The sequence below is a fragment of the Gymnoscopelus braueri genome (genome assembly GCF_963280865.1).
Source record: "Gymnoscopelus braueri genome assembly, chromosome: 17".
Taxonomy (NCBI): Eukaryota; Metazoa; Chordata; class Actinopteri; order Myctophiformes; family Myctophidae; genus Gymnoscopelus; species Gymnoscopelus braueri.
Genome location: NC_137617.1, coordinates 1,596,393 through 1,608,593, shown reverse-complemented (window position 1 = coordinate 1,608,593; position 12,201 = coordinate 1,596,393). Strand labels below are relative to the sequence as shown.

At 40.0% G+C, this 12,201-nt stretch overlaps 1 protein-coding gene across 5 annotated transcripts in view; it reads left to right on the top strand.

Annotated features, from left to right (window-relative positions):
- LOC308105282 (uncharacterized protein) overlaps positions 1 to 11,045 on the top strand; it is a 52,457-nt gene extending 41,412 nt beyond the window's left edge. For all 5 annotated transcript variants that reach the window (XM_080455928.1, XM_080455927.1, XM_080455924.1 and 2 more), the window contains 4 exons: positions 125 to 276; positions 3,542 to 3,695; positions 3,991 to 4,133; positions 7,577 to 11,045. In XM_080455928.1, coding sequence (XP_080312054.1) covers positions 125 to 276; positions 3,542 to 3,695; positions 3,991 to 4,133; positions 7,577 to 8,956 — 1,829 coding nt within the window. In that variant the 3' untranslated portion in view covers positions 8,957 to 11,045. The remainder of the gene's footprint in view (positions 1 to 124; positions 277 to 3,541; positions 3,696 to 3,990; positions 4,134 to 7,576) is intronic.
- Positions 11,046 to 12,201: the final 1,156 nt, after the last annotated feature.

Sequence of the window (12,201 nt, the reverse complement as noted above, 5' to 3'; positions counted from 1 at the left end):
ATCATGGTTCATATGTGAGGAACAGAGACATGTATAGATGGAGGGCGGGGCTGCAAGGTTTTCACATCCAGGTGTGTTTTATTCTCATTGTAAATGTCTTGCTGTCTGTTGTCTTCTGTTGCAGTGAGTGGTGGAACACCATCTGAAGCAGGAAGTTCTTACCGCTGGTCACCTGACAAGGTCCATGATTGGCTGCTGAAGAGACATCCTGGACCAATAGCTTCCTCTTCAGGATATGACACCATGAGTGAAGCTCCCAGCCAAGCAGATACTGATGTAAGTGTACATGGGTCTTTTTCTAAACATAGCTATTTCTATACATTTTGGGCCTTTTCATCCACACACAAACACATTTTTGGCCCCTGAAAACTGTCTTTTTGGAAACTCCAGCCAGATAGAAGATATTAAAAAAATCATTTTCCTGAGGACACGTGGAAACCATGGATTTGTCTGCCACACCACATTCTTGCTTATGACATCATCTCCTTTAATTAATTCCTTACAGCGTTATCTTCATTGTTTACATCAGGATTACATTAGATTTCATGCAATGGCGGACATGGACGATAATAGCGTTGGTTCTAACCCTGCTAACAGTACACAGTGCTATTCCACTATATTGAGGAACAGACGTGTCAATGTACTATGGAGGTCACTGTATTTATAATCCAGCATTCAGACGGTAACAACCAGTGTCACAGGTTTTGTGCTGGTAGTGGACTGTAATAAGGCTTTCTAAATAGGTTAATGTATATTCAGGAAACACTACCCTTCCTCTTTGCCTTGCCTACTTGTTGTTAACTAGTTGTACTGTACAAGCTCTTGTTTTCTTGTTTTAATGGATCTTGTTTATTCAATACACTTATTTGTTTTAGCTCTTGCTCATTTGATTTTCCTATTTGTCTCATCTGTTTAAGAAAGTAGGTAGCTGATATATTGCACGTTTACCTTAGCACTTATGCACTTAGGACTTCTAGTGATTTGTAGTTTTGTTCCCTACCTATGTTGAATGCACTTATTGTAAGTCGCTTTGGATAAAAGCGTCTGCTAAATGACTGTAATGTAATGTTAATTAAAGGGATATTTCACTTTTAAATCATTTTTATCGTCTACTCATGCTTTTGTGAGCCCCCCAGAAGTTTTTAAGTTGCTTGATTCATTATTTAGATATTTTTATATTCATTTTATCAGACACATAATGGGTTTGTATAAGAAGGGGGCGTGTCTGATAAAATGAATATCAAATATCTAAATACTGAATCAAGCAACTTAAAAACTGTCTGGGGGGCTTTTGCTTAAAGCAATGGTTCTCAACCGTTTCCAGATCAGGGCCTCCTTGTAAATCTCAAAAGCATCCATTTGACTACTAAGTGGTCAAGTATGCATGTTTATTTTAATGATCATTCAATCTATTTTGTTTCAGTTTCAAGGTTTTATTGAAATAAAACATTTTTTTAAATATTAATGTTAATTAATTATTATAATATTAGTGTTTTGCCAATCAATTGGGGGCCCACTTGCAATGCCCTTGCAAACCACAGGTTGATAATCACTGGCTTAAGGGTGCTGTAAGTAATTTCTTAGCATCTAATGAAAGAAAAACATAATTAACTGTACATGTCATATGCCATCAATCTCCATTAACTCCATATTGACTATCCCATTTTTGTACATGAGAGGCAATAGGCTCTGTGCCTAATTGTTGTCCCGGGTTTCCAGAAAGTGGAAACATACCTGTTTCCCGTTCCGGTTAATTTTCCCATAGCTACATTTGACTGGCTTTCAACAGATTTTAACCAGAAACATCATAGAAAACCTTTAAATCTACTGCCAAGACAATCAAACGAAGCTATGGGGAAATGAACCGGAACAGGAAACGGGTATCCTGGAATCCTGGAACTACAATTATGCACAGAGCCTTTCACTGATGTACTTGTTACCATTGAAACTAAGCCACTTCATCTGACTGCATGTCGTATGCCATCAACCCTCAGAAAATCTCAAAATTTGACTCTATTATACTCGATATTTTGTAATTCTGAGACAGGACCCATGTAAAAAACATGGGATGCTCAGTGCCTATTGCATTTTCACAACATTCATAACGCTGATTATGGTTCACAAGTGATTTACAGAAATTTTTGAAGTTCAGTTTAGATGACCACTGTTTGAAAAAACTGTGCTTTGACTCAAACCTCATGCACATTATATTATGTCTTATCAATGGGCCAAGAGAAATGATTGAAAGATATTTTCAATTAGATGACCAAAATTCTATTCTGCACACCATGAGGGACACAATGCAGAGGATCTTCCAAAGACATTCAGACAGCATGAAACATGTTCAAGAGGAGGTACTAGCGACATTGGACACTTTTCTCTACCACTACTTGCAAGACAGCACCATTAAGAAGCTTTTTAACCCAGATGAACCAGAAGAGACAGTGATGTCTCAAACGTCTTGTAGACTAAACAAGGACAAGGGAACTCACAATCAAAAAACATGTTTTTTTAACTATATACCCCTAATTAAGAGTCTTGGATAGTTGTATAATTCCAGAGTTTTTAATATGGCCAACACCACACCACAGAGCTGCCACAAAGAGGTTTTTTTTGTATGACATTAATGATGGAAGCCTTTTCAAAACCCTGCTTTAGAGGTGATTTTGTACAGTGATGAAATATAGAAATGCAATCCCCTGGGGTCACATGCTTCTGTAAATTACTGATGGTTTAATATACTGGGGAAATATTGGGGAAATATAGACCCCAACTTTAGGTAAAAACCCGCTGCAATCAGACTCATTGCTATAGCGAAATCCAAAGATATTGTTGTAAATTGTAGTATGGTGGTGTACTAGTAGTAAAATTGGAAGTGGTGACATAAAGAAATGAGCTGAAAAAATTGGAACCGGAACAAAAAATTAAATAAAAATGAAAGTGTCACCTACCTGAACATGTATTTTCTGTTAATTAAAGAGCTGTAGAGACGGGGAGACCCCTGTGACTGAACATTTAAGGACTTTTAAGACCTTTTTAATACCTACAAAAAAAATAAAGGAAAAAAAATAAAGAAAAAGGACCATTACTGCATCAAAAGTAATCAACCAACTATACTATACATTGGCCAAATAATATATAAAATAATATAAGAAAGAGGCAAATATTTTTAATAAAATAGCTGATCTACAACGTCAAGAGTTGCGAGGCGTTGTGAGCTTGTAGATCAGCTATTTTCACAATAGGCTATTTATCTGTGGAACCGAGTCGAACTAAATGTAATGCCTCAACTCCTACAATTCCAGGTGCTTGTCAGGGTGAGGGGTCCCCAGTTCAAATATAATTATTTTGGGCGGTCCCCAGTTCAAATAGGATTATTTTGGTCCGCAGTTCAAATATGATTATTTTGGGGGGTCCCCAGTTCAATTATGATTATTTTGGGGGGTCTGCAGTTCAATTATGATTATATTGGGGGGTCGCAGCCTGAAAAGGTTGAGAACCACTGCTGTAGTGTATACTAATGTACACTGTTCTGTTCCAGTCTGTTTACTTAGAAATAACAACAGAAGAATGGAGGAGAAGAGAGCAGGACTTGATAGAGAGGATGTTGAAGTTTGTGGTGTCGGAGCCAGAAGAACCAACCCTGCCAGCTGTCAGGAGAAGGAACAGCATGGATCATAGATTTATTCCAAGTAGTGAGTATCAATAAACTGTCTGCAACTTATTGTAACTGTTCCTGTGTGTGTGTGTGTGTGTGTGTGTGTGTGTGTGTGTGTGTGTGTGTGTGTGTGTGTGTGTGTGTGTGTGTGTGTGTGTGTGTGTGTGTGTGTGTGCGTGCGCGTGCGTAAACTTGAAGGGAATCAGTAGGCTGCCCTGAAGTGTTGATGAACTTCTTGACATGTATGGTGGGCGGGGCTGCAGGGTTTTCACATCCAGGTGTGTTTTTATTCTCATTGTAAATGTCTTGCTGTCTGTTGTCTTCTGTTGCAGTGAGTGGTGGAACACCATCTGAAGCAGGAAGTTCTTACTGCTGGTCACCTGACAAGGTCTCTGATTGGCTGAAGAGATATCCGGCGCCCTCTTCAGGATATGCCACCATGAGTGAAGCTCCTACCCAGGAAGACGCTGATGTGGTGAGTGTGAGAGATGAAGATGTTTCATAGATGAAACTTCATTCAGCTTTGTTTGAGCGTCTATATGAACATAATTGGCCCGTGTTCGGGGGAGGGAAGCCGGGCAGGGAGGGTGTATAATTGTCACTGCACATACTCCTATGGGCTGGGGAGGCACCTGTCACCAGGGAGTGTTGGGTGGGAGGAGTAGGACGGAGGCTCTACGTCCTCCCGGTGGGGGCTCCTCACTGGCAGGTGAGTCAGTAGGATACAACAGCAGTGACAACATGGGGAGGAATCAATTGGCAAAACAACTAAATTGGGGAGAAAAAGGGGTGAAAAGCAAAAAAGCTAAAACAAAATGAAAGAAACTTTAGTTTGACATCAATCCCAGATTTTAATACTTATTTCTTTACCTTATATTTTATATCATACATATAAATCATACATATATCATCATAATGATCATTGTAAGAACACTGATTTATATCATTATTAAGGGACCAAGCATATCAGTGCTGGTCCCTTCTTATTTCTCTACATTGTATCAAGGGGCCAAGGCCGTAGGGCCTTTGGACCCTTATTGTACCCTCTACCTTGTATTATTCTTCTTCCGCCGTTTTTCGCAGTTCTGGCTTAACCGTGGAGTCGATTTGTACGAAACTCGGTGTAATAGTAGAGGGTCAAGAAATGAAACTCACAATCATTCGTCAGAGGGTGGCGCTATAGCAATCAAATGAAAATTCTAACTTTGAACAGATATAACTTATGCCCTGTTTGAGGTATGAAACTTGAATACACATAATGCGTCTCCTCATGCCGAACAACTTTTGCGGTCTGACTTTTGACGTCTGACCTTTAGATCTCCCACCATTTTGAATTATATGAAAAAACGTTCAAATCCATCTCCTCCTGGGATTTTTGAGCAAATGTAAACACACATTTCTATACATAAACTTTGAACCTATGCCGACAAAAGTGTAGAAGTGGATTTTCTTTAAGTGAAAAACAAAGCTTTTATGAGCCAATGAATATTGCAGTTTTATGAAAAGAGAGGGGAGGGGAGGGGAGGGGAGGGGAGGGGTGAGGAGAGGAGAGGAGAGGAGAGGAGAGGAGGACCACTCAATAGGAAAAAAAACATCTAGATGTGAGGGCCGCAAAGCGGCTCAAACCTCTAGTTATTATTATCATAAACAGCATCCTGACCTCCAATATTGACCAGTGAAAACAACATGGCAACACTAACAGTATGTAGCTTATTTCATATGTTGGGCTTAAGGTTGACTTCTTACAGTGGTAGAAGAGCAACACCGATATCTGCTGTCGGAATATGAAGCCGACTAACCACATATTATTGTCACCATGGTGACAACATGTATAAGCCCAATTAGAATACTACAATCCATCTGTGCTGTCTAGTAAGATGAAATCCAATACATTGCAAACTTTTGTCATAACTGAATTTGTGACACGAGTTTGGAATCTGCATTATAAGCAACACAATACAGAGATACATTACAATATCCACAATCCCTCAGCACTCTGCTCAGCTGTTCAGAATGCTCATTTGTAAATTACATGGGCTGCTTTGTCTCCAGTTCGATCTATTCTGTTTCTGTCTTATTGTGCCATTGTTGCATATTGCTTTTTGCCTTTCATTCCCTGGCCCTGTTTATCGCTGCTTGCAGCGATATTTGTAGTTTTTAATCTTACATTTAAATAAAATAATTCATAATTTAGTTATTATGATGATCGGCTTGGCTCATATTGGGAGGGACAGCGAGTGCATTTTCCGGCAGCGGCTGCTGCCGGTGGCGGCGGCGGCGGCGGCGGCTGGAGCTGCCGGTGGCGTCAGCTTTGCGAGTGTGCTGCGTTTGTGTAACGCAGTCCCCACTAATATTATTTACGATTCTGTGCCTATCGGTACATAACTCGGACGCCGCTTAGTCGAATAGCAGACCATCGGCCGGTCGTCGCGGGCACTCGCGCCTGGAGGCGCTCGGGCGCGACTCCTTGGCCTCAAGGTCTGCTGATTCGGCGCGGCTCCGTCATGGTCCAAAACTATACTTTATCGGCGGAAAAAGAAGTTGACTGCCGCTCCTCCACCGGCAGTTCCGCGACTGCCGCTCCTCCACCGGCAGTTTCCGCGGCAGTTCCGCTGCTCCGCCGGCAGCTGACGCTCCACCGCCGGCAGTCACTGCCGGGAGCTGCCGCTCCTCCACCGGAAGTTCCGCGGACGTTCCGCGGCTGTTGCCGCTGCCGGAGAATGCACTCGCTCCTTCTGCATATTGGTGCCCCCTCGGCACCCTGGTGCCCTACGCACAGTGTGTGTGGTGTGCGTGTGCCTAGCGACGTACTGCTTATCTCTGTGGTTTATGTACCCTGACCGCCATCTACTGGTAGAGCACCTTTGAGGCAAGGCATGTTAAAATATTGGCAAAGAGTCAGGAATCACAACAGTCAGTCAGCATTGAGTGATATTTTCATTTTTAAGAGCTGTACAACAGTCTTATTTTGGGTAGCACTTTATATTAACTATACACTATAAAGCATTAGTTAAGCATTAGTAAATGCTTAATTCCTCATGAACTAATCATTAGTAAAGCATTATTCATACATTACTAAGCATTAGTAAACACAGTTATAAATGTTTCAACTATACACTATTAAGTATTAGTTAAGCACTAGTAAAACACTTAATTCATCATTAATTCATCATTTGTATAGCATTATTCATACATTACTAAGCATTAGTAAACACAGTTATAAACCTTTCAACTATACACAATTTACAATTAGTTAAGCATTAGTAATTACTTAATTCATCATGAATTCATCATTTATATAGCATTAATAATACATTAATAAGCGTTTGTAAACACAGTTATAAGCGTTTTATTGCCCATTGATAACCTAATATTTAATTTGCTTAATGATTGTATTCTCATACTTTGTAAATGATAGATTCACCATTTATAAACAGGTATTATATCAATTTACAAAACAGTTATTTATGAGTTGTTAATGGTTCATACGATCATTTAGAAAGTCTAAGTAAACACCATATACAAACCACTTGGATGTATATTTATGCGGACATTTGTATATGGTTAATGAGTGTGTTAATAAATGTCTTATAAACACTTATTCATACTCAATGAATGATTTATTAAGGTAGTTACTACTTGTTAGTTAAGTATTTTGCGTGAGCCCATCTAAAGTGAGGACTATCTATGCCTTATAAAGCATTTATAAATGAGATAGCGTGAGCCCATCTAAAGTGAGGACTATCTATGCCTTATAAAGCATTTATAAATGAGATAGAAGCAGTGATATAGAAAATGCCGATATTTATTGCAACAATTGAGACAGAACATGGCCCGTGCAGTGTAAAAATAAAATTGGTAACTCTTTATTATGTTTATCTAATATCCATGAATTTATTTTATTTTCTCTGTTTTTAGGGAACTATTCCTTTGCATGGTGAGATGGAAGAACATCCTGCTACAGAGCCACTGTCCTCTCTACATCCCTCTCTGGAACTCCAAGATGAAACTCATCTAAGTTCATGCTTCAGTGGTTTGAAGATAGAAGAATCCATCTCTCTGCCTCGTTCTCACAGCTTACCCTCACTGAGCCAAATTCCATGTTTAGAGAACAAGGAAAGTTTCAGAGCAAATCAGTCCCACAGCTTAAATGATGTTACCCTACTGCACAAAACACAGAAAATTACACCTGATATCATTGTTGTAGAAAACCAGGAAAGCTACAGTTTCCACTGCACCAAAGCAGGACTGTTCCAGTGCAACGTGACCGACCTGGTGTTTAAGATGGAGACAGAGGGAGATGTGACTTACAGGACAGTCCCATGGCACCGAAGGCTTCTAGCCCAGCTTAGCAAGAGAGCTGCAGGACCACTGTTTGACATAAAAGGTTCTCAGGGGTCTGTGTGTCAGCTACAGTTTCCACATTGTGAGATCCTCTCCATGGGTGGAGGCAAATCCTTGTCTGTTGTCCATGTGATGGATGATGGCATTGAGCTGATCAAACCCCTTGTGATCACAGAAACTCATGTTATCATAAATGTAACTGGATTATCTTTATTTGGTATCATCAGGGAGATGTTGTTCGGGCCCCGTCCTGTCCAGGCATTGGTGTCACTGTTTTATACACCACCGATTGAAGATGATCCAAGTTCGATCCTTAAAGTATTGTTGCTACCTGGGAATGTTGTGCGGCATGAAGTGATGAACAAAAGGAGGGAGATAAATGGAGAAGAGATTTACATTGAAGTTTCTCTCTGTAAACTAATCCCAAATCAAGAATACACCCTCTCCACTTCCCCTCAAGATGATTCCATCATAGTTCTACCAAATAAGGCAGAATTTGAAGTTGATGAATTATCCTACCACAACTACATGCCAACATTTGTCATTAATTTAGAGGAAAGTTTTAGCCATGTTAGGTTGCTTCTAAGCAACAGTAACACCTCCTCCGTCTGTGCATGGGAAGGTTATGTGAAACTCTCAGCTGCTGCTTTAAGAAAACAACAAGTTCAGCGCACAGTGACTCTTCCAGCAGAAGAGAGACTGTTTTCTGTGCGGAGCAGCTTCATTGACAGGGTTTCACTTCCCAATCTTAACGGTCTCCTGGACAAACTTTTAGAGACAAGCATTATAACTGATGCTGAGAGGGAGATGGCTGATGGGATGCAGATGAGAAAAGACAAGGCACGTTTTGTCATCGACACAGTGAGGCGCAAAGGACCTGATGCAAGTTCAAAAATGATATTGATTCTCTGTGATCTGGACATGTGCCTCTCTGAACATCTTGGGTTGATGTAAAACTGGACTGATACTTAAAATACCAGCACTTAGGCAATGTCCTGTTGCTTCTTTTTTTCCGTTGATGAATCATCCTATCACAATTACATTTAAACATTTTAAGTGATTTTAGAGGGAAGGTTTAGGCGTGTTAGGCTGCTTCTAAGAGACAGTAACCCATCCATCTGTGCATGGGAATGTGATGTAGACCTTTCAATTCCTGCTTCAAGAAAGCAACAAGTTCAGCACACAGTGAGTCATGAAACGAAAGACAAACTGTTGTCAGCGTTTCACATCCCATTCTCAACAATGTCCTGGACAATCTTTTAGAGGAGGGGGTGATAATCAAAGAAGATTATGATAAGGCCCACGTGGAGCAAGTGAAACATGAAAAGGCACGTTGTGTCATCGATACAGTGAGGAGCAAAGGAACTGCTGCAAGTTCAAAACTGATATCTATTCTACGTGAAACCGACCCATTCCTCTATGAGGATCTTGGGTTGATGTAAAACTGCACCAATGTACTTGAGTTGGATCATTTAACTGTTATCTTTTGAATGACATGATCTTGCAGAGCAACTTCAAAGTAAACAAGCAATGACAGGTGCAATGCCTTGCTCAAGGACACTTCAACAGGGTGCCTGGCTACAGCATGGACACACATTGACTGTTTCAGAGATTAAACACTGGATGTTTCAACTGCGACCTCAGGACACAAAGATTGGACAAATGCCTTTAAAATGTTTTAACTCAAGAAGTGGAATCATGTGTCTGACTTATGTTTATTCAGACACCTGATGAAGGTTATGGACAATGCTAAGTGGAGTATGTGAACACATACTAATCACCAGCAGTATGTTTATAGGTAGGGAACCCCATGTCAAGGGGTTTTCTGCATTACCTGCTGTTGAAATAGCTACAGTGAAATGTAAATACATGAGTCTATGGGCCTGAACAAGAGATAAGACCCACACACAGTGGGGCTTTGAGTGTTGTATGTTTGGGCAACACATGCAGATGTGCTCTGATGAGAAGCAAGAGGATGCCTGAAAAAGGCCATTTTACTCCCTGCTCCCGCTGACACAGCTATTGTTTAGACCTGGTCTCTTCACTCCACTTAGCGTTAAACCCAGACCATATCTTCAACACAGTCTACTGGAAAAGAGGGAGTAATGGCACATATACCATAAGCTGTTCTGAGAGAGGTCCATGTCCCTCTGGCTTCCTCACCGCTAGCAATTATATCATGATAAGAAGACATCTGTACCCCCTACTCCCTGTTACATCCTGACAGGACGTCTGGAAATACATACAATTTACAATAGACCTTTTGAGTATGCACAGTGGACAAATAGCCCTTATTAAACACCTGTAGAATATCCAATCGGATTAAACTGTTAAAATCACATTTCCTTTCCTATTCATTGGCTATCTCGTACTCTTTGCCTGGGCACTAAAACAATCGAAAGCGGAAAGAACATTTTGGATTCTCTACTGGAATATGCTTTTTTGGACATTCTACAAGGGGCTATTACAATTTGTCAAAAAAAAAAACCCAGAGATTTAATGGGTATGTGGCGAGTTTATTAACATAGAACTTTGTTTACCTAAGTCTCCTTTAAGATGATCATGGACTCTAGATTATCATGGAAGTTTGGACTTGGGCAGCTTTTTGATGCTCAAGGAAGGAATACTGACTGTTGGATTTTTATTACAACTATTGTCAACCAGAATTCTAAGAAAATAGTTTCTCCTGGATGCAATATATTTAATCCTGGATCCCTGGAATCCTCTATACAGATTATTATAGAGTATACTACAAAGTATTTTAGAATTTAGGAATGAAATTGTTGCTGCTATTTCAAAAGTTCCTGTGATCAATTATTCTGTATTTTCAAGTAACACCTATATTTGTTCATTATCAAGACTATACTTGCCTTCTTTTCTATTCAGCCCTTGTTGTTTGTAGATGTGAACGGTGGTGAGTAAATCAATGTACCTACTCAATTTACAGCTAAGTTCTACATTTTACTTAAATTGTTATTGTTAATTATTATTATTTTGTTATTATGATTATTTGTCAACTTTGTGATAAAGAGCCAGTATGAGACATAGGCTACTTTGGAATTTAAGCTTCTCCACAGAGAGTAACTAATTTAAAGGTGCATATAGTGATTGTATCCTGGGTGTTTCATGTGACAACTTTAAGCTCTGTGGACATTTAACAGAGCACAGAAGATGAGAGGGTTGTGGTGAGCCCATGAGCCCAACAGACATCAGCTGGCGACATTGCTTGAAAAAATATTTAAATTAAGTAGTCTATGTGCCCATTATGCGCATTTGAACAAACATTTTCTAAGGCAATAATGATCGTTATTATTATAAACCAGGGCCAACAAAAGCAAACACTCTAAACAAGACATTGGCAACAAGGCCCCTCTGGATTTGAAATACCAACCGCTCTAAACGAGACATTGGCCAGGCCCTCTGGACTATACCAATTGACCACTCTAAACGAGACATTGGCCAGGCCCTCTGGACTATACCAATTGACCACTCTAAACGAGACATTGGCAACCACTTTGAGTTTCAGCCTTTTTTTTTTTGTTGAAAGACCAAAAACATATTTCTTCATATTTGATACAGGTAAAAGTAATACAATCTGCATAATCTGACCGTTTTTCACAAAATCTCTCTTAATCATACACCCAGTTATTATTATTATTATTATTATTATTATTATTATTATTAGACTGGCTGCAAAGGTGCCTATGAAAGCAAGGTATCTGTAGCCTGCTAGGTTAACCCACAGAGTAGTGTTTCTCAAACTGTTTTAATTTCAAGACCTCCGTGGCCCCTCAGAGTTAGAGACCTAACAGGTTTGTGTTACTGTCGTGTATTTGGACCCCAAGTTGCTTATATTAATCTAAACTAGATGGAAATGTATTTTACTAAAGACAGGAGTAGTCAGTCATGTGTTGATTCAGACCTAGTCTAACTGTCTGCATTTCTAGGCTATTCAAGCACATGATGTTAATCTTGACCTGTTGTTCAAAAGGAAGCTGGCTGCTAGGTGTGAAGTACGATTTACATTGCCTTTGTTAACCTGAAGACATCAGGTCTGGCCTTTGTCTTCACTCCCTAGCTTCCTGACAGGCAGGATGCAGACAGATAGAGACAATGTTCAAAGGACTTAAGCTTGATCTTCGACTGATCAAAGGAGTTGATCTGGTCACCTTCCAGGGTGACCTCCACCCACAAGAACT